The 27,037-nt window shown below is 44.4% G+C and overlaps 2 protein-coding genes across 11 annotated transcripts in view; one reads left to right on the top strand and one right to left on the bottom strand.

Annotated features, from left to right (window-relative positions):
- NAA16 (N-alpha-acetyltransferase 16, NatA auxiliary subunit) overlaps positions 1-2,928 on the bottom strand; it is a 75,224-nt gene extending 72,296 nt beyond the window's left edge. Inside the window, exon 1 of one of the 4 annotated variants that reach the window (XR_010371126.1) lies at positions 2,544-2,928. Coding sequence is in view for 2 of the 4 variants with exons in the window: in XM_064440787.1 (XP_064296857.1) it covers positions 2,544-2,597 (54 nt within the window). In the remaining 2 variants the exon portion in view is untranslated. The remainder of the gene's footprint in view (positions 1-2,543) is intronic. The other 3 variants (XR_010371125.1, XM_064440787.1, XM_064440786.1) reach the window with 3 other exon arrangements.
- MTRF1 (mitochondrial translation release factor 1) lies at positions 1,932-26,466 on the top strand. Of its 7 annotated transcripts, XM_064440799.1 has the most exons (11): positions 11,117-13,300; positions 13,381-14,072; positions 14,641-15,099; positions 18,901-18,992; positions 19,841-19,922; positions 20,156-20,263; positions 20,355-20,527; positions 21,729-21,846; positions 23,043-23,179; positions 24,783-24,881; positions 26,244-26,466. In XM_064440799.1, exons 3-11 carry the CDS (start codon positions 14,664-14,666, stop codon positions 26,364-26,366), a joined length of 1,368 nt encoding a protein of 455 aa, XP_064296869.1. In that variant the 5' UTR covers positions 11,117-13,300; positions 13,381-14,072; positions 14,641-14,663; the 3' UTR covers positions 26,367-26,466. The 7 variants fall into 7 exon arrangements, with proteins under 7 accessions (XP_064296870.1, XP_064296868.1, XP_064296866.1 ...); XM_064440800.1 differs by lacking the exons at positions 11,117-13,300; positions 13,381-14,072 and adding an exon at positions 1,932-2,050; XM_064440798.1 differs by lacking the exons at positions 11,117-13,300; positions 13,381-14,072 and adding an exon at positions 2,074-2,561.
- Positions 26,467-27,037: the final 571 nt, after the last annotated feature.

Genomic DNA, 27,037 nt, shown 5'->3' with positions numbered 1-27,037 from the left:
TGTTGCCATTGCTATTAGCTCCCTAATCACATTCACAGCTAGTTTTAAGCCAACTTGTTCAAGTACTGCCAAGCATGCAGGCACACAAATTGATGTGGCTTAAAGACCATTTACTCAGTGTCTTGAGCAGACTTCACAGCTTACACTGAACTCCATGAGGCCATGCTAGTTTGGGCAGCTCAGTAAGCTTGGTTTGCTGTTACGAGGGCATCTTGTCCAGACTGTTGATAATCTGTCTTGCACATTACATACACACACCAAGTCACTGACTCCTAAGTAATTGTGATCTCCAAATGAGTTTCCCATTTCATAACTGTTAATTCTCCACATAGTGTTTGTAAAAATACTTAGTCCTAATATACGAGTACAGTTTCTTTGCATCTATTCCAAGTGATTAAATCACTATATGCTTATAAGGTCTCTTACAAAACCTCCCCTACAATCCCCCCCGCCCCATTTTTAAAATGCCCATAGCATCCCTAGTAATTTCAAGCATTGTGGCAATGCCAAAGTAGGCAAAAACTGCTCCAATTAACAGTCCTTTAACACTACAAACTATACTACTACACTAAAATACTCTGAAACCTGTCAAGCAACCAGAGGGTTCAATTTGTACTATGTAGACCTTTGTATTCCAGAAAGAGTGCACCATGAAAAATATCAAAGCTGGCTAGAAAAAGTAATAAGAAATTAAGTTTCAAGAAGTATCAGTATATGAAGTGACAAGCCAACAAGTAAGAGTTTGTGATTAACACTTTAGAAACTGACTAGTCACAACACAGCACCAGTTAAACCTTCTGAAGGCTTTAGAAAGCCAGCCAATTTCAGCTTCACTGAAGTTTAACACATCTCTTTTCCTTGCCTAAGCACTTACATTTTGTCCACTGCTTAATAAAAAAAGTTAGCTAAAATATGATCTCCAGAAAAGCTCTTCTATATTTCAGTTGAAAAAACTTCAGAAGTGACAGCTACGTGAACTTGCTTGCTACTGTAAGAATAATCACTTAACTGTTCTAATATTAGTCATTTATTTTTAGCAGAGAGAAAGAGGAGTGCTAGAATGACTTACTAGGATGCATACCACAAGCATGCAGTAAGCAACAAATCACCACTAAGAACCACTAAGTCTTTTAAAATCTGCATTCTACCCAAAGCAGGTAAAAAACAGCTCTGAAGCACCTGCTGAAAGGCACCAGCCACATATGGCTTACACAGGCTTACACATGCTGTTTGAGCTCAGCTTCCTGAGGACAAAATGCTCACCTCTTAACCACAAAGTTACCGAAACTAGCCTAACAGATTCCAACTAACTGAAGAAATTCGTGCCTGCCAACAGATTACTGCTGCGCTGCACAGACCTCCTCTGCCTGCGGGCGAGCAAACTGGCACAAAACACCTCGACTTTGTTGAGGCTGGAGCTCCATTACATTGAGAAGTTCATGAAAAGGGGAGGCTGGTGATTTGTTGTGGATTGGGGGATTTTTTTTCTTCTTGGGGGAAGGAGGGCTTTTTTTCTTTCTTTCCATAAGAAGTGAGCATTATAAAATATACAGTGATTGGGTAGAAACTTAGAGTGAGCTCCTTCTTTAAAGTTACCTCACAACCACTAAATGTACTTTGCACCATTAAATCTCAAAGAGCTGAAGCAGCCCAAGATAAAAATTGAGTCAAAGTAGCCCAGCACATAAAAGTTGAAACGAGTCTTCCAAAGGTCTTATGGAGTCAGGATACTTTAATCCACCAGACGTCTTCAACTACACTTAAGACTGGCCAGCGAACTAGATTTAATCGAGTCCCTACACTAAAACAGACGTCGCTACTGGAAGCGAAGCGCCTATAGAGATCGACTTCGCACCACCACCAGACCCCTGCAACGCCTGCACCGCGCTTCCAGGTCCTCCCTCCGCCCTCCCGAGCACGGCGCCGCGGGCGGGAGGCGACAGCGGCGGGCGCCACAGCAGCCCCCGGCCCCGGCCGGCAGGGCAAGGCCGGGCTGACAGCTCCCCCCGGCCGCCACTTCCAGCCGCCGGCGGGACCGCCGGGGGCGCGGGTAAGGGCCCGCCTCCGCCGGCGGGAGGGACGGGGAAGACGGAGCGGCAGCGTTGCCCAGCCCCGCGGCCGGAGCTCGCCCCGGAGTCACCGTCGCGGGCGGGGAGGAAGGAGAACGGCGGCCCCCGGGGGAGCGGCGGGCGGCTGGCTCCCTCCCTCCTTCCCGCCCTCGCCTGGGGGCGACGCCAGTCCCCCCCGGCCCCCCACAGCAGCGAGGGGAGCTCGCCCGGCCTGCTCGGCGGGCCCCAGACAAAGGAAGGAAACGGGGACGAACCGGGACGAGGAGGCGGCGGCAGCCCCGGCACCCCCCGCGGCGAGCGCGGCCGCCGCAGCCCTTTTCGCTCTGCCGGAGCCAACTCCAGCGGCGGGCGAAGTAACCAGCGCAGCGGGTCGGGGGGCAGCGAGCGAGGCCGGCGTGCGAGGAGGGACAAACGCCGGCAGAAAGGGGGGGAGGGGGAAGAGAGAGAGAGAGAGGAGCCGGGCCGGTGGCTCACCAGGATCCGCTTGAAAAGGTTGCTCTCCTTGGGCGGCAGCGGCACGGACGGCATGGTGCGGGCGGCCCCCGGGCAGGCACGGCGGGAGGGAGGGAGGGAGGCTGGCGGGGTGGGGGCGGCCCGGGAGAGGCCGCCGGGCGGCTGTCGGTAGGAGGGAGGGGAAGGAAAGGAGGGAAAGCGAACCCCAAACTCGGCGGGGCGGCGGCGCGGCTCCTGCCCGAGCGGCGGCGGCGGCGGCGACTCTTTAACTCATTGGCCTGCACCGCCCTCCCCACCGGCTCCCTCCGCCGCTCCCTGCGAGCGCGGCCCCTCTGCGCAGCTGCCGGGGAGGCTTCGCCGCCCGGCTGACGCTGCAAAATGGCAGCCGGGGTCCCCTCCGCGCAGGCGCACCGTCGCCTGCCGCTCCCCCGCGCCCTCCCCCCCCCCCGCCGCGGCTTCCCCCTCGGGTCGGGGCGTGAGGGGATCTTCCGCGGCGCCCCCCGCCCGCTCGTCATCCCCCTCCGCCCTCCCCGCCATGAGGGGAAGGCTCGGCCTTTGTGGCTGTGGTGCTACCCTCTCGGCGGCCCTGAGGGGTGTTACCTGCCGCGGGCGAGGCGGGCGGCCCTGGGGGTGGCGGGGGGAGCTGGCGGCAACGCCCCGGGGGGAGGAGTGGGGAGGGGGATCCCACCCTTGGGGGTCGGTAACAACTCGTCCGTGGCCCCGATGGCGGCTGTTCCCAAGGGAAGGGCTGTGGAAACGGGGTGCTGGAGGGGTTTTGCAGCGTTTGGCCTCTCCGGGAGGGCAGAAAACGCCCTTTGTGCCCCCGCTGCCCTGCTTCTCTGCCCCAAGTAACCGAGTTGGCGCGGCCGCCGTCCCAGCAGCTCGCTTATACTGGTGGTCTGGGGAGCCGGGCTGCCTGAAGGCCTGGGGGGGGGTGTTGGGAAAAAGCGAAGTCTGCGAGCTGCAGAGCTTTGGGAGGCTGCGTGCTTGCTGTGCCCCGGCTGGTATTTAAGGAAACAACAGCACATTTCGCAGGCAGATTTCTAGCAAGCGGGGATGTCGTCTATTGCACTAATGCATTTTTCAGCAGTTGGTTATGTAAAACTTCCCAGCGCTATCGTGCATGCTTGGAACAGTAAGCGTTTATTCATGGCTTGGCACCTTCGCCAAAGGAGGTTTAAGGTCTTTTGAAGATAATTTTTTCTTCTTGTTATTCTTAGAAATCGTTCTTAAATTTAAAAAATTTAAAAAATTTTAAAAAATTTAAAAAACAGCAACAACAACAAAAAACCAACCGGAAACACTAAAACCATTTGGCCTGGGGCATTTACTGAGAAGGAAAACTGGTTAAACTGTCAAGGTTGCAACCAATTAAAAAGTCTTATCTTACAAGGAAAAAAATTAGGCATCTTCAATGAGACTCTCTAGGTAATTACCCTTTAAAAATATTAATTATATTTTGGTATGTTTTAAAAGGACATTAATTTTGTAATAAGATGGTTATCCACCTACCGTCCACATGACAAATGTGATAGATACCCACAGTAAAGCAAGCGCGTGGAAAATAGTATATAACAAGAGCCAGTTAGAAAAGTCGCATAGTTAACATTTTATTTGGTTACACATAAAGTAGGTGACTGTGTGACTGTGACTGAGGATCCCAAGCAGCATGTCTTTGACTTGTGACAAGGCTTGCTGAAGCTGATGGACATGATGGCTGCTTTCCTTTCAGGCTAAAGGAGAGAATAAGAGAGTGGACAATTTCTTGGAAGGCAGTAACCTCGATGATGGGCTAACTTGGGGACTACTAATTAGGAAAATAAAAATGTGGTAGGCTTAGGAAGCCTCCTGAGATGAAATTATCAAAGGCGAGGAGAATATTAAAGAAGTCCAGTGTGTGCTTTCCTCGTTCTTCTTAGCTGAGCATTGGTTTATGGCTGCTGTTTTTGTGGATGGTGGTTGTTTTCGGTGTTGTTTTGTTAATTTGTTTAGATGTATGGTCTGTAATAAGTTTCTCTGCAGAAGGAAGATCTTTACTGTGTTTATTTCTCACTTTTTTTTGTTCCGGCATGCTTCTAATGATGTCAGTCACTTGGATTGCTGATAGCAGTGTGTGTATTTTCTGCATGTTCTACCCAATTTACTGTTCTTTTTGCTCTATGGTCTGGTACTGCTGTATTTGGTATCTGACTTGTTCAAAGCAGGAGTACAGTTGACAAGGATGGCCAACTTGACTTTGCCCTGCTGCATCATTTTCAGAGCCTGTTTGTACCACAGCACGTGTTCAGAACTTGTTATAACAAGCTGAAGCCTTGACTTCATGGACTCTAGTTTTCTGTCTTAGCAAAAGGCGTGTTGTGCATCTGGTTGGGTTGAGTCATAAAAAGATGCATCTCCGAGATGCAGGCAAATACTGTGGTAGGTGGACCTTTGGTCTGAAGCAATAGGGCTGTTCTTGACAGCTAAAGGTCTCTGTTTCCTGCTAGTCCAAATACTGGATAGAACGCTGTCTGAAAGTAGGCAAATTGCAAATAAGCGGCAGGGGTTTGATTTTCATTTAGATGTGTGTCTGTATTAAAAATCCATGTTAAAAGCAGCAAGAAAGGGAAAGTAAGGAGACAATAAAAGAGACGTTTATAGATGAGCTGGGAGCGAATAAATGAGTTGGGGGGGGCATGCAGAGCTCTAGCTGAAAGTGAGGTTTGGGAGCACAGTCAAGAAAACTTGTCATTTAATCCCACTGTGCTGGGCAAAACAAAGCTCTTTCTACAGGCGTTAATAAACAGGACTGTATTCAAGACGCGTATGAATCTGTCACCAGTGTTTCCTTCAAACAGAAAGAATTTCAGAAGTCTGTTGACAAACCATTTGGGTCAAAAGGGGGGAGCAATGTTAAAGTGATACATACATTATAATGATGTAATTTTGCCACATCTCTCATGCTACTCTGTGACCCGTCAATGTCAGTTGGTATCTGTAGAAGTTGTGGCACACTGCTTGCAGATCGCTAAACCGCGGTAGGGCCCCCTGAGCGAAAAAGGGCCTCTGTGTGGGCAGGGACCTGCCCTCAAGCGAAGCACATGGTAAGGCTGGGAGCCTGTTTTGCCTGATGAGCCATTTCTTTGCCTCTACTTTCCAAAGCAATTGGCATTTTAGGATTGCCAGATTTTAAAGGATGGAACTGCCACATCTGTCTCGAAGCCCTGAAGCCTCGGTGTACTTCTGCTGTCACTCCTCCCTTTTGCTCCCAACGTCCTGTGGGCTGCCATGGTGGCTGAGGAAGGCAGTGGCAGCCTGCCCTGAGTGGCCTCTGTCCCATAACCTGTGGTCCTCACCAGCTCCACAGGCAGCTGCTTCAGACCTCAAAGCAAAATGTGAGGGAGATGGAAGCACAGGTGGCAGCAGGATTTCCCATCCTTCATACTGAATTCCTGTATTGCAGTATAAAAAGCATACAGTTAATATGGGGAAAGAGTGTATCTTATATGTTTTGAATATGCGATGCATGGGCTAGGTCCTCTGGTTGATGGTGCATCTGGAAACCCTGCTGACAGTACAGAGCCCAGTCCTTGTCTTGGCCATGGGGGCCCTGTGTGGTCTACTGTTTGCTAGGGAGGGCTGAGAGTTTGTTACAGTCTCTATTTTCACACTTAGAATTAAGTTAAAGTACTCGCCACCAAGGCATAATAAAAAATGAACCATGATCACTTTTAATTAGAGGATTTAAGGTATGGACCATTACTACCTGCACTAGAGCTGATTTGATTTTCCTTGGCCTACCCTCTTCTTTTAAAATCAATTTTTGAGTGCATGGTCTGCTTACATTTTTCAGGTTCTTCCTAGCTTTTTGGTTGTCCTCCCATAGATTACCTTCCCAAGATTTTTAAGTATCAGATTGCATATTTAGACTCCCAATGTAAGGATAATTTTCTTACTCCCTTTCACTGAGGTCTAAGTAATAGTGGAAGAAGAGTGAGGCGTGGTGGGGACAGTGTCTGGACAATGGTGTCTCTCATGGCACAGCACAGCCGGCTCAGGCCCGGGGAAGTGCCTTTGAGGTTTGAGGGTGCTGTTTGCTGCATCCCTGTTGTAGGTTGGATCAGCTCTGGGATGGGTCCTGTTCTCTGGAAGAACCTTTTAATCTGCCTGCCTTGCCTTCTTTCCTAGGGCATGGAGCAGAACGAGAACCAGTCCTCAGATCTAAACAAGCCAAGTGGTTAGTTGTCATTCATGTGCTGATGAGGTTTGATCCAAATCCTCCCATCAGTCAATCGGCCTAGTTTTCAGCCTTTTGGAATATTTACCTCACCAAACCCCACTGATGTTACGTGTGCCAAATACCAAATTTTTACCTTTTTTTAATCCTGTTGAATGACAGTAGCTGGGAAGAAAGAAACTCAGAACACAGTGGGGTTTAAAGCATTTACAGCAGAGTTGGGTTTGTTCAAATATGAAAGAGGTGGGGAAACTTACTGGAATAAAGCAAACTTCGGAAGGAAAAAATTACTTTTCTGTCCATGTGGGGCACCTAAGGGGAACGTAAAACAGTCTCAAGCAGCAGGATTTTTCATCTTAGATGTTCAAATACGTTTTCCTCCTATAGCAAAGAGTAAGTAAGTTGAATTTTTGGGTGATTATATGTATAAAAACCCAATGTTACTTAAGTCTTTTTAAAATACAGATATAGGGAGGTAATTGTTTATAATTGTTTAATATTGTCTATTAAAATGTGCATATACATAGTATGTTCTAAAACATACCTTATTAGGAAGCTGCAGCCTGTTGTAATGATAGTCGGAACAGTTATGTTTATTAACATTTTATAACTGATGTTTGTCTTTAGTAGCATAGCAATAATTAATTTTAAATATAATTGAATAGTGAGCTTTGACAACTTAAAGTTGTTTTACGCAAACTTCTCTGAAATTAACCTTTGAATAACCAGATTTGAAACAGCATGTGTTTTCAGCCCATGTTTTGGGAAAATACATGGAAAAGTGTATGTAATATAACATCTTAGAAGTCGGAAACAGACGTGAATATTCCGATTTGTTGTTACTCGTGCCATTTCTCCCAAAGCACTGCTGAAGTCAGAACACGTTACTGTGTGGCTGTGAGGGAGATACTAAAAATTAAGACTTATTTTTAAGGTTACATTCCCCTTTTTTTTATTTTGGGGCTTGTGTTTCTCAAAATAAAGCAATGTCTGCCTTTACTGGTAGCGTTGCTCAAGAGATGCGCGCAGACCTTTGGTGACGGCACCCCAGTGCCTCTGTTGCAGAGGGCTGGCTGGCCATGCGGGCCAGAGCCAGAGCACGCTGGGAGACGTGATTTTTAGCAGGCATGCTGGGACTGCGAGTTTTTCTGCTCTACTTCCTGTCTGCCATGGCCTCGCGTTTCAAGGAAGGATCTGTCTGGCACTGAAGTGGGTGGACGGTGAGTGCCAAAGCTCCTTGGTGGGTGCTGGGGAGCAGAGCCCCTGTTGCCCCTCACAGCTGCCCTCCGCTGCTCTGTGACCTCCTCCTGCCTGCTCCTGCCTGCTCCTGCCTGCTCCTGCCTGCTCCTGCCTTCCTCATCCATCCGTAACCCTTGCAATGAGGGACAGCTGCTAGGGGGACTTTGTGCATGGTTTTTGGGGGGTTCGCTGCGGGTAGCTGTGGTGGGAGGCAGCAGTGTATTAAAAGTGGCCTCAGAGGCACAGCCTTGAGCTGTTCCTGTCACAGCGTGCATTGAAATACGTGCCCCTTCCCTATGCCTGCATATTCTTCTGTGTCTGAATATAGTTGCGTGGAGTTAATAGCACCCTGATTGTTAGAAATTATTTGTAAAACCTCTTAAAGTGGTCACAGCATTGATAACTGTTTCTTGACTGGAAATTAGCTTTTTAAACTCTTATTTTTTCATTATTTTAATAAGATTATTACAGTTGTCGCTTTTGCGTGCTGGTTTTGATTTGTGATGTGCATGGGGTAATTTTGTAACTTTAAAAAGTTATTAAAATCTGGTTTGGAAAGCAGTTAATAGGTCATCTACTGCTCATAGCTCTGTAAAAGTTTTATGTGTGCTTATTTCTGCACATCTGTGATGCAGTAGTATCTCTCTGAAAAGGAGAGATATTTACCATAGCAAAGTTGTTTTGCAATTTCTGACTTCCTTGGAGGTCTGCATCATGCCATTGCTTAGGTTTTTTAGGGATTTAAAAGCAATAATTTTATTTTTGAGATCTCAGGCAGAACTATAGTACAAATTGTTACTATTTAAGTACATCACTTCTTAACTACATCAGTAAAAAATGAGTTAGATGGTTATGATTAATATATTTAAGTAAAATAAAATATAACATGAATCTTTTAAAAATGAGTTACTGATGGGTAGTACTTGACCAAATGATGATGGGCCATGTGGGCCTGGAGCAACTCCAGTGCCATCAGCAGAATTAGGGCTTTTGGAATTGTGTCTACATGTGCCCCTGAGCAGCTAAGTCCAGGATTTTAGCTGATGAGCCTGATTTGTGCCTTTTGCTGTGTTCCTGGGGAAGGGCACATGATCCCTCTGCTACAGCCAATTTTAGTCACTAGAACAGTCCATGTGGGGTATCGTTGGCTTTCTGTCAATTAAAGCACTCCTGAAGTTGCCGCTGTGGGTTTGATAGCACCTTCTGGCTGGGGAATTTGGGGAAGGTGCAGAAGTACAATAAAGGTCCTTCCCTCCTTCTGCAGGTAGTAAAACGGACACCCAGGCAAGCAAGATGCAGTACTTCTGGTTTTAATGCATATTGCTTTTGCTTCATTGTGGACAAATGGATGAAAGTAAATAAGTGCGGATAATGAGTGAGTTGCGTAGTTAGAATGCCATAGCAATATGTTAATAAAACACCTGAAGATGGACAGAAGGTCTTGCCACTGATGAGTAAAAAATAATTGTGTCAGAAAACTGAACTGTATGTTTCAAGGAGATCCTGTTGCAAAAGTTTCATGCTCTCACTTTCTCTGAATCCACTTTTTTGTAAAGGTCAGTGGACAGATGGGATTGTGGCACTGGCAGAAATATCACAGAATCACAGAATCACAGGTTGGAAGGGACCTCAGGGATCATCTAGTCCAACCTTTCTAGGAAGAGCACAGTCAAGACAAGATGGCCCAGCACCCTGTCCGGACGACTCTTGAAGGTGTCAACGTGGCCAAGTCAACCACTTCCCTGGGGAGATTATTCCAATGGTGACTGTCCTCACTGTGAAAAATTTCCCTCTGGTGTCCAGCTGGAATCTCCCCAAGAGCAATTTGTGTCCATTCCCCCTTGTCCTCTCCATGTGACTCCATGTAAAAAGGGAGTCTCCATCTTCTTTGTAGCTACCCCTTAAATACTGGTACATTGTAATGAGATCCCCCCTAAGCCTCCTTTTCTCAAGGCTGAACAAACCCAGTTTTACCCAGCCTATCCTCATATGGCAGCTTCCCAGTCGTTTGGTCATCTTGGTGGCCCTTCTCTGGACCCCTTCCAGCCTGTCCACATCCTTTTTGTATAGCGGGGACCAGAACTGGAGCGGGGACTCCAGGTGTGGCCTGACAAGCACTAAGTAGAATGGGATAATGATTTTCTTATCTCTGCTGGCGATGCCCTTTTTGATGCAACCCAGCATCCTGTTGGCTGCCTTGGCCGCAGCAGCACATTGTTTGCTCATGTTGAGCTTTCTGTCCACCAGGACCCCCAGGTCCCTTTCCACAGAGGCGCTCTCCAGCCAGGTGGGTCCCAGTCTGTACTGCACTCCCGGATTATGCTTTCCCAGGTGCATGACCTTACACTTGTCCTTGTTGAACTTCATAAGGTTCTTGTTGGCCCACTCTTCCAGCCTATCCAGATCTCCCTGCAGAGCAGCTCTCCCTTCTGGAGTGTCTACTTTCCCACTCAGTTTGGTGTCACCCGCAAACTTCATCAGGCTACACTTGATGCCATTATCCAGATCACTTATAAAGATATTGAATAACATTGGGTCCAATATCGATCCCTGGGGAACCCCACTTGTGACAGGTTGCCACTTGGAAAAGGAGCTATTTACCACCACCCTTTGGGTACAGCCTGTCAGCCAGTTCCCCACGCACTGCACAGACCACTTGCCTAGGCCATAACGCATTAATTTCTCCAGGAAGAGACTGGGGCGGACCATATCAAAGGCCTTGGAGAAGTCCAGGTAAACAATGTCCACCACCTGCCCCATGTCAACCAGGCAAGTCACTTTGTCATAGAAGGCCACCAGGTTTGTCAAACACAATCTGCCTTTAGTGAAGCCATGTTGGCTTTTCCCAATCACGTGCTTCAGTTGACTTGTGATGGCCCCCAGGAGGATTCGTTCTATACCTTTCGCAGGGATTGAAGTAAGGCTGATGGGCCTATAGTTACCCAGATCCTCCCTCGAGCCTTTCTTGTAGATAGGGGTAACATTTGCCTTCCTCCAGTCCTCTGGGACACCCCCTGTTCTCCATGACTACTTGAAGATTATGGAGAGTGGCCTTGCAATCATGTCAGCCATCTCTCAACACCCTCGGGTGGATGTCGTCAGGGCCCATTGATTTGTGTGGGTCAAGCTCCTGTAGTAATTCATATACTAATTCTTCCTTCACTGATGGTGGGTTGGTGTTTGGATCAACCGGCAATTTTGTTCCCAAAGCCTGGGATCTGGCATTGCTGGTAAAGACAGAAGTGAAGAAAGTGTTGAGGACCTCTTTTCTGCATCATTGGTGGTTGATTCTCCTTTTCCATTTAACCGTGGGCCTATGTTTTCCTTCTGTTTCTGCTTGTGGTTGACATACCTGAAGAACCCTTTCTTGTTATTTTTGACATCTACAGCCAGTTTCAATTCAAGCTGGGCTTTTGCTTTTCTAACTACATCTCTGCACACTCTGGCAATGCGCTTGTAGCTCTCGACGGATCATCCTCCACTTCTCCATCTCTGGTATGCTTCCCTTTTGGACTTGAGTAGACCCAGGAGGTCATGGTTGAGCCAAGGGGGCTTCCTGCTCAGCTTACTTCCCTTTCCTTTGTAGGGGATAAATTGGCTTTGTGCTTCCAAGAGAGAGTTCTTGCAGAACTCCCAGCACTCACTAGCTCCTTTGTCTTCCATGGAAGCTTCCCATCAAATCCCTCCCAACTGAGCCCTGAGTGAACTGAAGTTTGTTCTTCTAAATCCAGAACCCTTGTCTTAGAGGTGACCTTCAGCACACTCAGCAGGATCCCGAACTCCACAATATTGTGGTCACTGCAGCCAAGGCTATCACTAACCGAGGTATTACAAAGCAGGCTTTCTCGGTGTGTGAATAGCAAGTCCTGCAGTGCCTTATTCATGGTTGGCACATCTAACATTTGTATCAAGAAACAGTCCTCTATACGTTCCAGGAACTTGGTGGATGACATGTGTGGGTAGTTGAAGTCACCCATCAGGACCAGGTTCTGTTGGCCAGAAGCTTGCTTTAGTGCCCCAAGTATTGTGGTTAGGGGGTCGATAGCAGATGCCCACTGTGAAGTCCTGCCTGAAGATGACCCCTTTGACTTTAATTCAGAGGCATTCAATAGAGCAGTCGCAATCACCATAGTTGACTTCGATACATTCAAGGTTTTACTTAATGTAGAGTGCAACTCCTCCACCTCTTCTACCCTGACTGTCCTTACGAAAGATCTTGTAACCGTCCATTACAATCCCCCAGTCATTTGAGTTGTCCCACCATGTTCCAGTTACTGCTATGATGTCATACCCTTCTGAGTGGCACAGAGATCCAGTTCCTCCTGTTTGTTACCTAGACTGCGTGCATTTGTATACATACACTTGAGGTGATTACTCTTCTGTTTCACCTCTTGGGAGACAGCTAAGGAACCTTTATCACCGCACTGCTTGGCCTGACTTACTCCCCCATTGGATGTGCTGGTGTGAGCATTTTTGCAATGGATCCCACCCGCAAGTCCTTCAGTTTAAAGCCTGCCACACCAAGTTAGCCAGCCTACTGCTGAAGATTCCTTTACCCCTTTTAGACAGATGGATTCCATCCCTCCCTAGCATGTTGTTGTCATTGAAGAACACCCCATTGTCATAAAAGCCAAACCCCTCACGGTGGCACCAGTCATGTAGCCAGAAGTTGATATACGTTACGCACCTGTTTCTGGCTGCTCCCTTCCCTCCAACTGGCAAAATGGAAGAGAAGATCACTTGGGCACCAATGTTTTTCACTTGCTCCCCCAGGGCTCGAAAGTCTTCCTTGATTTTACCCAGGGTATGGCTCTCAGTGTTGTTCATGCCTACATGAAACAGTAGTAGTGGGTAGTAGTCTGTTTTCCTGATGAGTTGTGGCACCCTCTCGGCAACATCTCTGACCTTGGCTCCTGGGAGGCAGCATACCTCTCATGGCTCCCTGTCAGGTCAGCAGATGGGTGCCTCAGTACCCTTCAACAGTCACCCACCACAAGCACTCGTTTCTTTTTACGATGTACACTGTATGTTACTGGTACAGTTTCTCCTTGCAGGGGACTTTGCAGACCTTGCTCATGGGTGTCCTCCGTCGTTAAGGCTTCATATCTGTTTCTGATTGTATTGGTGGAGGGTGCAGGCTATTGTGGAATCCTGCTCCTGTGAGTCACCAGGGTCCACGGTTCCTCATTCTCGGTGGTGTCTGCCACAGGAACATGATTCTGAAGCCACCTGTCTATCTCTGCCTCAGCTCCTCTAATACTGCACAACCTCCTGTTCAGCCACCTGATGTAACAGGTCGTCAACCTGTGCACACCTCATGCAGGTACTTACCTTTTCGTCAGGAGAGGGGTTTGGACATTTGCCACACCCCACTGCCTGTACTGATGTTTCCTTTCTTACCAGATCCATCTGGGTGGATGCGTCTGACATCTCAAGGGCTTTTGCTGCTTGAACACTGGTTTTAGCTCTGAGGCGAGTGCCCACCATTTCGCCAGAGACCAAAGCACTTGCCTGAACTGTAGACCTACAAGCGGGCTCCCTCCTGCTCGCCCTGCCTGCGCGAACTGCCGCGCCAGCTGCCGCGCCATGCTGTTCTGATGTGCCACGGCCTTTTTTGCCCGTCCTGGTCGCTCACGCTCCCTAGGGGCCGTTTAAATCTCGTGCCGTTGCTTCTGGCCGTGCCCCACGCCACGTCAGCTATTAAGGAGTGCTTCTTTATTTGTTAAACCTTTTCTGTGTGAGTAGTCCTAGAATATGAATGATTTCAATTTAGCCCCCTTGGCAGACCCTTGCACTCCAATATAAATTTGTAGAGCACACCAAGAATTCATAGCATAGTTTGCAATGTTGATGATATAAAATGAAGAGGAAAAGATGTTTCCTAGAGCCAAAGTAATGCTAAGCAGAACCTGTGGCCCGCAAAACTGTAGGCCAAGTGTCTCAGAAAAAGGCAGGGATTGCATTTCAGAGTACCAGCTTCTTACTCACTTTTTGGATAGAAAATGTTTATAATACTTATATGTAAATATATCATGGGAAGGAGTACACAGGGGACGAAAAGCACTGTGCCCATGTCTTACATAGTACGTATACAGGTGAGTAATTTCTTGCAAGTGTATTGTGGTCTCATTGACTAATCTGTTGCAAGGCCAGCTCGATGTTACTAACGTCCTCCTGCCAAAGTTATATCTTGTTATTGTAGTGGGTATAATATTGCACATTAATTCTGCACATTTCATACATTCTCTCTCTATAATTCTGCACCTCCAGTATAAATTTGTCTTCTCTGAGCAACATTTTTTATCCGCCGGTAAGGCATGAAATGGTTGGATTTTCTAATGGCAAAATGAAGCTGTTGTCTGTAAAACCGCATCTACAGTAGTTTTTCCGCAGCACAAATAAACTGTTTGAGGAAGTGGGAGCAGAGACCTTATCCAACCCTCAGTATAAAGGTGTTGATAAAAGTTTCTGGTTTAAACCAGGACTAAAACAGAAGTAGTTTTGTCTATGACAGTTGCATTTGTGTTGGCGTAATCAAGAACAGGATTTGGGCCTGATACAGTTCTTGTGTTTGTTTGGTTTGGGGTGGGGTTTTTTTTGGTAGAATGCTCTCTCTTTCTAGAAAATAACGGTGGTCCACGTACTGTCTACTTTTGATTTCAGGTAGTGGAAAAATAAGAAACAAAATGAAACCTTTCCAAAGTGTCTGGCTTTTTAAGAGCCTGCTTGCCAATTGCTACTGTCACAGTCAACTTCACAGATGTCTTCTCCCTCCTGTTGTGAAGAAGATAGGTTATGTGGTGGGACTGCACAACTGTGGATTTTGGAGGCCAAAATCTTTATTGGACACAGCTAGATTCACTCCGCCTTTTGACAGTTGGCATAGGAAAAAACATGAGGATTCTCGAGCATTGTGGAAGCATGAGGCCGTGCAGAAGTATCTGGAGACTCTAAGCAAGGAATACCAGCAGGTTACTCATCTGTTAAGTGCTGACTCAGTAAGTGACTTTGAGGAAAGAAACCTGAGGAGAAGATGTGCTGATCTGTCCCCCATTGCAGCTGCATTTCAAGAAATCAAAGAGGCTGAAAGAGAAGTTCAGGAGTTAGAAGCAATGTGCAGAGGTGAGGAGAACATGTCTACTTACTTGTTTAAAAACAGTAGCCTTGCTTGTGATAAGCTCATTGCCCAGCCTTTGAGAAAAGCTTTGGAATAAGTTAAGCCAGCCCTGGAACACCCTCTGGTCCTGCCTGCTCCTGGGAGCTTGTGTGCTCCTAGGGCTTTCTGCATCCAGCCACATCCTTCCAAGTTTCATCGCACCTCACTTCAGTTTGAGGTCTGAATACAGCCAACTTGCAAGAGTAGGGATCGTCTGGAATCTCAGGGCTATCTGTCTAGCAGGAATAGTTTGGAAGTGTTTGTTTTAAGGTTCTTTTTTGATAGAACTAAGAGCAGAATGAATTGAATTTAAAAAAATTTAGTGAGCCTGATATACTTGATAGTTGCAGACTTCACCTGTGTTATTTAAAATGGGATTCCATCTAGCCAGTTCATTGATACTTACTGAGCAAATTACATGAACTTCCATTAGACCCTGTATTGTCAGCTTCCAATTTAAATGGCAAAAGCTAATATTTCTTCAAAAATATTAGAGGAGTCCTTCAAGGAATAAAAGTTGATGGTTATCTAAGAAGCTGCTGCTTTTCGATACTCTGCAACAGTAGAAGTTGGGGTAAAAAAAGAATGAAAAATTTTTTGGTTTTGATACCATTCATGAATAAGAAAGTACACATACACAGGGAGTAAAAGAATCTACAAAATAACTAATGGCACAACATTTTGAGAAAAAAAATAGAAGTGTGAGGAGGTGCGCACAGTGCACACATCCATTCTGCTGTGCCGAACTACACTGCTAAGTTCTCTTGGCTTAGCTCTTAAGCCAGGAGAGGGAAACATTGGCCTGGAGAGGTTGAGGCTTAATTAAAGAAGTGAAGCAAGGGAAAAGCAAAGAACAGGAGATACAGGTAGCCAGCAGTGTAAATGGAGGAGGATGGAAGTTTGTGGTGCTTTTCAGAGAGAGAACCAAGGGGTGTTGACAAAACAGTAAAAGTCAGATTGAAATAAAGCTGGTAAAAATGTAACTTGTTTAGAAAGGTAGAAAACAGTTGTATTCTTTAGTTTTAGAAATAAATAGATGCTTGTGCATTTGGAAAAAATGGTGGTTATTGAAAATGTTTTAATCCCTAACCCTCTCATGTCCTCTCCACTGGAGAACAAGGAAAAGGAGTGAAGGTGAGGAGGGACAAAATTTTAACTCTGAAAAAGAAATGTTCTTGGACGAGTTAGAAAGTGTTAAGAAAACACTGGAAAATTTATACTTAAAAGGCTATTTTTGGATCAAGTAAATATAATGAAGAGTAATTCTAATTCCAGAAATTATGATGTGGATGAATGGAGTGAGTTCTAGCTAAAAGAAGGGAAAAGAAAAGAATGAGAGAAAATTACAGCCAAGAAGTTAATTAAATAGAGCCAAATTATTCTGTCTGTACTGTTTACCATGTGGCCAAGTTAAAACATAGATGTTCCCTTCATTTGACTGCTCTTTGTTTTCTGTTTAGCTCCCTAACTGACCCTCTTCTCTGTAGTACCTGATTTCCTCACAATTGCTATAGGATTTTATATCTGCAACACTCAGTGAAGCAGAGAAATATTATTTCCAGGTTTGCCTGTGGTGGTGTGAGTCACAGGGTGATTTAAGTGAATTCTTAAAGGTCAGGTTTGTAGGGAGGTGGGAATGGGATGCCAGTCCTTTGAACCTTAAGCTTGTTGGTGACCACCGGACCATTCTTCCGTCTCTGCTGGCAGTAGTTAATTTGATACTGTTTATCTAACTAATCACTAATGATGCTTTTTGGACCAGCTCGAAGCCTTTGATTCAGTACCAGCTCTGGGTTGGAGCTGTGACATACTGGTAGGGAAATTTATGCAGTTCTTGCCTTAGGTACAGGGGATGCCAGGCTCGAGTGTTGGTCTGGCGTCTTTTATTTAAGGAAAAAAAATGCAGAGCATAAATTTAAAACTGTGATACGGAGGAGCCACTGCTGTCCTTGCCCAGTATCCAAAGCGGGTTCAGCATCCCAGCCTGTTTAGTGTTAGCTGCTGTGAATGGGAACCAGGCTCCAGATGCCTCGGGATGTGGAGCCCACGGTCTTTGCACCTGCCTTTGAGATGCCTGATTCCTGCCGCAGAATCCAGAGCTCAGGCCACTAGTCATGCAAGGTGAGGAGATGCATTCAGCTACTGAGTGTCCAGTTTTATGCTGCATCTGAGGCAAACCTATGGTTTCCATGCTGGCCAGAAGGATGGCCTCCTCTTTGCTGTCTTCCTCCCTCACTCTCTCTCCTGGCTATTCAAAGCTGCCTGCCCCCATTCCCCCATTTGTGCTGACAATTGTCCAATTGTAAATTAAAGCTAGTTCAACTTGGCATGATAAAATACATGCATTTGTTTAACCAGACCTGTTGTTTTCTTTTGGTGAGTTGAATTGGTTTAGTTTCTGATGAGATGAGTGACAGAGCCAATCTTCAGCTGGTACAACAGTGGGAAGAAAGATGAAAAGGAGAGGGCGCTCCCTATTTTGGCAGTGGTAGGTTTTCCACTTGACTCCGTCTTCCAAGTTTCTACTTAGTCTAATCTAGTAGTCTAATAGTCTTAGTCTGATCTAATGCTAACTGATCAACGTCTTTAATTATTGTAAACTGAAGCCTCTATAGCAGAAAAGGTTCAGAGCTTCTGCTAGCGTTACATGAGAATGTTTCCTAGTTTGGTAGTAAGCTCTAAAAGGTAGGAAGGTGCAATCTAATCACAAAATCATTTAATAATTTAGTTTGAACAGGACCTCTGAAGGTCATTTGTTCTGATGCCCTACTCAGAGCAGGACCAGTTAGAGCCCAGGCCCTTGTCCAGTTGAGTTTGGAATATATCCAGGACAGAGATCCTACAACCTCTCTGACTCCCTGTTTCAGTGTCTGACTACCCTTAGGGTGAAATAGTTTTCTGAATATCTAATAAAAATTTCCTGTATTCCAGCTCATGTCGTCTTTTATCATGATATACAGAGTCTGTCTCCATCTTTTCAATGTCTTTCTGTTAGGTAGTTGTACACAATGATAAAACCTCCCCTCCACCTGCTTTTCTTAAGGCTGAACAAACACAGTTTTCTCAGCCTCTTTTCATATGTCCTTTGCTCCAACCCTTGACTATCTTGGTGGTTCTCAACTAGATTCACTCCACTGTTTCCATGCCTTTCTTGTACTGGGGAGCTCAAAACTGAACACAGTGCTCCAGATTGTGGTCTCACATGCTGAAGAGAGGGGAAGGGAATTTCCCTAAGCAAAGCAGAGTCGAAGTGAGGTCTCCCACATCCTGACGACTCGCATCCATAACTCCCAAATCTCACTGATCTCTTGAATAGCAGGAGACAGAGGGTTAGAAACCTCATTATTATCATCATACCTATATTTGTAATCTCACCTTAATGAGGTGGCTACAAATTGTTGAATTTATGGGTGTTTCTGGGCAAGTCTAGAAACAAAAAAATTTGTTGCATGAAAAATTGTAGTAAGGGAAGCTGAGAGTGAGTAACTGTCAGGTGAGACTGGCATCTGTTTGATGCAGATTTTGAGCCATAAACTGGAGATTGAGAGGTAAGATATCTGTTACTCCTTCCAGCACCCCTGCAAAATATGATAATTTAGTTAGTAATATGCATCCTGGCTTGGGCAGCTTATGTTTGATATTTCATGCTGGCAAAATGCAACTGCAAGCTTTTATGTGCTGCAATGCCTGTCTTTGGACAGCTACATTACAATTTGCTGTAAGCTAGGTGAGATTGGCTAACACCTACTCCTGTGGTTGGAATTTAGAGCTAGACAGCAGAGATGAGAAACAGCTTCTGGAGCTTGCCTTAGAAGAGAAGGAAACCTTGGAGAAAAAATTCAACGTGTTGTGCAGAAAGGTAAGCCTGAGGTAAAATTATACAGCTTTGTAAATAAAAACGTCAGGAAAATGTTTCTTTGTGATCTTAACAATAGACACTGACACTTGTATTTAATGAAACAGAAGTCCAGCTTCTGTATTCTCCCTGAAACAAAGTGACAACATTAATTATTACTAAGCTTCTTACTGACAGTTGTGTCTTAGAAGGTTATTATTTTAGTCATTTTTGCTTGCTTGCTTGTCTGCCTGCAGATGCTGAACGGGGACCAAAAAAATGGTGAGTCTGTGCTATTGAGACCTGATGTGACATCCTAGTAACTGGTTGTGGCAGTGGAGTGTGCGTTCTTGAAAGATTTCTGATTGGAACTTACAGCCTTTCATTTTCTCTTCAGCTGACAGCACCCCATGAGTGGGGAAATTAATTATAAGCAGAGAACCTGAAACGAATCAGTGAAGAGCTCTATGCTTGGGCTCATTTCTGTGTTCAGTTTGAAATGAAATGGGACTTTCTGAAAAATAAGATTAAGGATTAGCTGGGTTGTAGCTAATAACTTTGTGTTCATAGGTAGTTGGGGCTGGAGCAGGTGGCCTGACACCTGACTTTGCAGTATCAAATTTTCAGCTAGCTTCCCTGTGGATGCACCAGCATATCCCATTTCCACACTGACCTCACTGAGTTGCAACAACCATTGGACAGTTTTTAGTCCTACTTACTAGTTTGCCAAAAGACATCGGTGGTTGTGTGTGCTCAAGGTGTGGCAATTATGAAGGCTGGCTGTAAATTTGATTAAGAGGAGATACAGAATCATGAAGGAGACCATGACATTCTTTTTTTTTTTTCTTTTTTTCTTTTTTTTTCCTTTTCAGCTTTTCCAGCTTCTAGTGCCAAAGAAAAAATATGATAGAAGTCATGTCATATTAGAAGTGACAGCTGGCAGAACAACTGGAGGTCAGCAAAGTCCCCACAGTAAAGATTACTTCAAACCTCCATCCAACTTTATTAAACCTCTTATGGGTTATTCTTAATGCCTTTTTATACTTCAATGGTTTAAAGTAATACTTTCTAAAGAAGGGTATTAATCTGTCTAACGACAGTGTGGTTAGAGTTGCAGCTAAATCTGAGAACTGGTGGCTGCCGTTTTGTTAACTGCTATTTATGTTGTAGCGCCTTTATATTTTTAGGAGACATCTGCCAACAGTTCACTAAAGAAATGTTTGAGATGTACCAGAACTATGCAGACTATAAACGTTGGACCTTTGACATTGTGAACTATACACCGGCTGAGATAGGTACGGCAGTTTTTCAGATATTCCACCAAGACAATGAAATTCAAAGCAGTGTTCCTCTGCTATATTTGTCACACATTATTTGTCTGTCCAGGTGGGTTGCATCACGCCGCTGCTCATATTTCGGGGGATGACGTCTACAGGCATCTGAAATATGAAGGAGGGACTCATCGAGTCCAGCGAATCCCTGAGACGGGCCTATCATCGAGAATGCAGCGTATTCACACTGGGACAATGTCAGTTATCGTCCTCCCTCAGCCAGAGGAGGTAAACTGACTGTTAGTCGGGGTGGTAAGGCGGTGTATCCCTGCTCACCCATTTTGGCATTGGAGTAGGTGTTACTGCTGTTTTGGGATTTTACTGGTACCCAAGTACTTTGTGCAAGTCCCGGCAAGTGAACCACAAGTTCTCTGACTCTGGAAGGCGATAGTCCTTGGCTCTGCACCTTACTTGTTTACATGGGTCATCAGAAGGAACTTTGCAGATATTTGCGATTGCCTGAAATGGCATGTAGATCAGTAGATCAGTGATCATTTCACCCGGTGTTCCAGCCCAACACTCACAAAGCTGACTGCTGTGAGCACGCCAATTTTAAATTACATCATGTATTAAGACAGGGAATATATCCAAGAAAATATTCAGTGTTGCATAGTAATGTGATTATGCAGGTCCTTTTGATTTTTTTTTTTTGTTTCATTTGAATTACTGGTGTCCTTCTCTGCTAAATCAAGGGCAGTCTGCTTTGAATTTGAATGAGTGACTGTGTTGGTTAGTGTTTCTGAGATCTTACTGATACCTACAGTTCTCACTTAAACCAGCAATTTACACACAAAATAAGCAAAAACAGATCCCTTAGGCTTTCCCTGCAAGTTCTCCTGCTTCCTTGTAACGCTTTCCTTGCAACATTGATCAGAACTGAATGTTCCTTTACCATCCACTGAGCTCCAGACTATGGTCCAGGTCATCACGGACTCATATTTCCAATGCTACAATCCTTGCTTGGATCTGGATACACCAAGTTTTTCCTCAGTTAGATGTTTTTAAGCACTGTTGCAAGAATCATTCAGGCTTGCCTCGTGAACAAGATCCTCGCACTGCTGTTTAGAAGTAGTTTTTGATTACTTGCTTATTTCTCAGTCTCCCTGCCAAAGCTAGTGGTTTTACAAAACGTTCTTGATTTTATTTTGTTACACGCAAACACAGGCTCGCACCCCACCCCCCCACCCCACCCCCTTGTTTTGTGGAGGACTGGAAGTGGGAGTTTGAAAATATAAGTGAAATATTTAAAGCATCAATTGCTTTGCAGAGATATTTCACATTGCTTTTTTTTTGAAGTATAATAATTAGAGCTGTTACTCAGGAGCGGTTGTAAAGGAGCAATTTTTTGAGAAGTGTTTTTTTTTTTTCTACACCAATATTCAAAGTATTTTTAGAATGAGCAGAAACGAGTAATTTTCTTTGATTCTAGGTTGATGTTAAAGTGGATCCCAAAGATTTGCGTATAGATACATTCAGGGCCAAAGGAGCAGGAGGGCAACATGTTAACAAAACTGATAGCGCTGTGAGAGTTATACACCTTCCCACAGGTAAGTCTGGCTGCATTTCATACTTCTCATCACCCTAAATCTGTATCGTAAAGAGAAAGCTTGCGATCCTGCAAGCTGTCTCTTAGAGTTTGCAGGGTTGGGCCTTATACCAGAAAAAGGAGGTAGCCCCTTCTCATTCTGCCCCTCTTCCAGCAAGGCGACGTGTGAGAAAAGGGCTATGTACCAGTGGCACAATGGTCAGTGTCTTGCTATTATGTCAGTTTTGTCTTCAGAGGGAATGTTTAATGAATACACTGTCTTTGAAGGATGAAAGAACAAATGGAGGGTGACAGGGGTGGGATGGAAGATGTAAATAATTCATGCCGCGGGCTCTGTACCTTTGGGAATAATGGCCGTTGGCAACCGAGGGTGCGCTTTGCCTGGCTTGAACCTGTGTAGTTACAAGACTGAGAAGAAAGGAGACTTGAAGGTTTTTGTTCAGTACGAGATAATGCTGTCATAAGGTGAATAGGAAGGAAAAGGTATATTGATGGGAAGGTAGTGTATATACTGGACCACTCTGTCTTTCTCAGGATTTGTTTTTATTGAAATTCAATGGGCTTCTGTCTGTCCAGATGCAGAATCTCTTTAGGCAGAGGAAATTCCAGTAGTGACCTGAAAACAGCTGTTTCCTATATGCCTTTTTATTTCATAAATCAAAAGGGAAGTAAAAATAAATACTAAATTTCATTTAAAGACCATTATTTCACTTTATTTCATTATTCATAACTAGGTTCAAGACTCTTCAGTATTGTTTAGACACCCTTCTCTGCTAGAATAATGAATTTTCCAGTCTCCAAGAGCTTATTTAGACTAAGACTTTAAAAACTTGCATTACACTGTTGTAAACACACTTCGGTAGACTGTGCAAATTACATTTTTAACATGTGATAGCTAATTGCAGTGAACCCTTTTTCTGGAGGCAATGTCAGAAATTCTTTTGCTTAATGAAATTTTAAAATATCCCTGACTTCTGTAGCACTGAGCAAAGCCCCTGGTGCTGCTGTGAAGAGTTTAAAAACATACTAATGATTCTGGCCAGTGTGTTAAAATTACTTTTTATCCTACAGCTGAAAGGCCCTAGAAACCAGCGCTCCGGAAGGTTTCATTTGGCTAATGTGTTAGAATTAATTTAGCTTGTTTGTTCTTTGTTATAATGGCTTTTGATCTGAGCTTTCTTGAATCCCTCTGTGAAGGACTAGCAGTTGAGTGCCAGCAGGAGCGATCACAGCAGATGAACAAGGAAATAGCTCTGCGGACACTGAAAGCTAAGCTGTACCAGCAGGTCATTGAAAAACAAATAAGTCAAGAGCAGAGTGCCAGAAAGCTGCAGGTGAGAGCATGTGATTGCTGAAATTTGGAGACGGCGCTGTGTTGTGGATTTGTTTCTGATCTTTTTGAGTGACAGTGACGGAGCAAGCGAGTGTGTGTGTCTAACCAGGTGTGCTTACGAAGGCGAATCTTGTGTTTTAAAATGGTGATTCTGTTTTTTACTTATCCCAGTTCAAGGCTAGTGTAGACTTCTCAGGCAGTGAAAAAGAGACATCGACTGTAGCTGGAAAGAAAAGAGACAAAAGACTAGCTGGAATTATCCAAAAAGCAGCACTCAGCATCCTGCATTGAATCCCCCTATAAGGGCCACAGTTACACAGAGCATCGGTAAAAAGTTATCAGCCATGAAAACTAGGATCTGAAGTTCTCAAAGTTGTATATTAACCTGTTTCTAAACCAGAGTGTTTGTAAGATCATTCAGAGCTTTTGAAAGAAACAGGTACATAAACAGTCCTGACACCTCGCGGTTAGGTAGCAGTTTATCCGGTAGGATTTAGGTAACCTTTTAAGGAAGAAACAGCTTCCATAAAAGAGTTACCTCAAGTTACGCTGCCAAGTGTGCTTTTCTCTTGAAACGTGTGATCATTCTTTTCCCATTCTTTGAGTATTTTCCCATTTGTGGTGTAAACTTCAACAGTGATCAACAGGAGTAAGAATATTTCGGTGTTACAAAATCATTTAGTGCTCCAAAGTTTCCAGCTTCGCTATTTAATGACTAGTTTCAGGCTGCATTTAGGTGTATTGTTTCTGCAGATTATTAACCCAGTCACTGTAAGTGGTAAGCCATTTATCTTTTGTTATTAATTTTAGCTTGAGAGCCTTCAAAGCTGCATGAAGGACTTAGATGTACATTTATATGAATACCTGAGAAAACCAGGCAAAAGTAAATTACCTTTCCTATGTTTCAGAATACATTCAATAAAGTCTTCATTTTGGAATACACGTGTGGGAGCAGATGAAATTTTCAAAAAAAGAAGCAGACATCCATTTCTCTAAGCAGTTTTTAGTATTTGATTCTCAATTTAAATAAAAGCGTTTAACCACACAACAATACTACATTTTGGAGTTCTGCTTTAATACTTAGAATTGCTTGCACTCTTGCGCTCTACCACTAGAGGACCTCGCTTCATAGTCTCGATTTACTCCTCTTTCAGTGCTAATTTCTGACAGCCAAACATTACTGGAACTGCTTTGCAACACGTTGACTTGTGCTGCTTCTGTTATTAACGGTGCCTGCTGTCATTATTTTTTGTGGGAGCTACAACACGCCAAAAAAGACAAACGCTTACATTTTTGAACGGAGGACACGTATAGACACAGCTCTTGCCTTACATGACTTTTGAGAGTTATGTAATTTTTCCAGCTACAGAGCTGGAACAGAAGTCTACTGGAGGGTGTTAAAACTTGGCCTGTGATACAGAATCACAAATAATACAGTTTAGAAATGCCACAATATTTAGAAAAACCCTGTAGCTAGCCAGTGAGTGCTAGATTTGTAGGTGCAACAGACTGATCCATTAAAGTTTATTCTGTTTTCGAGTAGTATTTGATATTTTTTGTAAAACATAATGTAGTAGAATTTGTTTTTTGCTGCTTCACTACAGTTGGGAACAAGAGCCCAGGCAGAGAGAATTCGTACTTACAACTTCACCCAGGACAGAGTCACTGACCACAGGATCTCGTATGATGCACGCAATATCAAGGTAATGGTTCTTCTGAGAGTTTTTAAAGTTAGATACTTAATGTGTACCGTAAGAAGAAAAAATGAACTTAGTGAAAACAATTTAATCAGGACATCAGGTACCCAGCTGTGCTTTGGCAGAATGTTGTAGATTTAGAAAGCTTAAACTTTCTTTTCTGCCTTGTTGTAGGGTAGTGTTAAAGATGACTGGCACGGGATGTAGCTCACTGGCCTGCTGGTCTGTGTATTTTTCTCCTAGTGTATGAGTGAAAAATGATGAAGAGCGTGTAGCCCTCATTCGTGAACTCCGTGAGTCCCTTGGCCAAACTGGACAGGTGAAATCTGAGATTCTTGAAGCTTAGTACAGCCAAAAGAAAAACCTGACAAGAAGGACTTTTTTATTATTATTATTATTATTTAAGCCAGGTCTTTCCTTCTCTCTTTAATGCTGGAGTGAAGCAAGAGAAAAACTTTTCTTTGTTTGCCTCACAGCCTGCAGTTAGAAGAAACTGAATCTGAATGCTTTAATTTTAAGATCACCTGAAACTTTATTTCTGAGTGAGTCTCTACATATGCCTTGAATCTTATTTATTTATTTGTTTGGTTTTTTTTTTCCCAGGGAACAAATTTTTGTGCATTAAATGTATGGAAATTTTGTGTATTAAATTTATGGAAAATGTTTTGAATGTTAGGGCAAAATTTAGGGTGACCCCTTCACTGTTTTAGCTTGGATATCCAGTTTACTCTAAGAAGCAACACTTTTGGAACTGTACCCAGTACCAATGTCCTGGGTGACTTCAGAGAACGCAGGGCACCCTGAAAATGGAATGGTTCGTATTTAATGGAGTGGGGAATAGGTGCACAAATCCCTCAGGGGAGGAGAGTGGGAAGAAGTTCCATGACTGTATAAAATGACTTTCATTATTCAAGCTTTTCAGCTCCTTAGTGTTGGGAACTTGTTATTTTTCTTGAGTGAAACTGAAACCATAAACTGCCCAACACTAGTTGGTTACACTTTGCTTGCAAAACAAACTAGTTCTGGGCATGAGCAACAGTATTTGAATTAGATCCTTCCATCCTTGATTGTTCTTGCTAGGGGATTTTCATGTAAATGTGTAGGTTACGTGAAAACATGGCAGGAAGGCACCAGTAGCTCCTTTTGTTGCTGCCAGAATCAACGTGCTTTTCGCAGGCAGCAGCAGAAGTCCCGTGTTGCTTTCGCAGGGGGGGAGCGCAAAGACGAGCGAGTGGATGCGCTAAGATAAGACTCCAGGCGAAGTGCATAAGTGCGTTCCAGGAGCTCCTCGTTCGAACAGTCGGCATTGCAGAATGATACTGATGTACAGTCCGTAATGCTTTTGTCTGTTGTTATTTTTTTTCACAGGAAATTCTAAGTGGGAAAGAAGAACTGGATAAGTTAATCAACAGACTACTGGAGTTTGCAGAGATAGAGGCTGTCACCGAATATCTAGAAAATTTGCAGGCTTTGGAAGGAGGAGGCTGCTGACGACCTTGCGTAGAGTTGAATCAGAAATGTTATGTTCAGTAGCAAAATACAACAGACGCGTTTGTTAGATGATAGATGGATTAAAATCCATGCCTCTGTTTTTCGGTGTGTGACGCTCCTCTTTGTTATACTTTGGTGCGAATGGACTGAATTTATTACAGCAGAAAAGAACAAGCTTGGAGGTCTGTGTGCACACACCTTCTGTCTTGGCAGCATAGCTTTGTTAAGCCGGTCCTTCTCTTGACCATATCACAGCTGGGAAGGTACAGGATCACGGTGATGGAGCAGAAGAAATACCACAGCTGCGAGTTTTGTTCTGGGGGTAGGAGATGTTCCTCTCCAGGTGCAACAGCCTAAGCTCCCCAAAGTTAGTCTAGAAGCTGGCCTCGTGAATACTACTTACTTTCATCCATTGATTGGGTGAGCTCCCTAAATCTAGTCCCTTGAAAATAACTCTGTATTATGATGCTTTATTTTTTTTGAATGAATACACAAAAGCAAAAGGAGCGATCTTGGGCAAGGGTCCAGAACCTTGAGAGAGAAGCCTGTCAGCTTTCTTCCAGCCATTCTTGGGTCAGCTTAGGGTGGACCACGTGCTGTGGTGGAGTGTAAAAGTACATGTCTAGTCTCAAACTGTTTAAGTCTAGTTTCAGACTAAGTTGATGAGATTC

Source organism: Phalacrocorax carbo, chromosome 1 (genome assembly GCF_963921805.1).
Source record: "Phalacrocorax carbo chromosome 1, bPhaCar2.1, whole genome shotgun sequence".
In the NCBI taxonomy this organism is placed as follows: Eukaryota; Metazoa; Chordata; class Aves; order Suliformes; family Phalacrocoracidae; genus Phalacrocorax; species Phalacrocorax carbo.
Note: the sequence above shows the minus strand (reverse complement) of the source record. Positions and strands in the feature narration are given on the sequence as shown.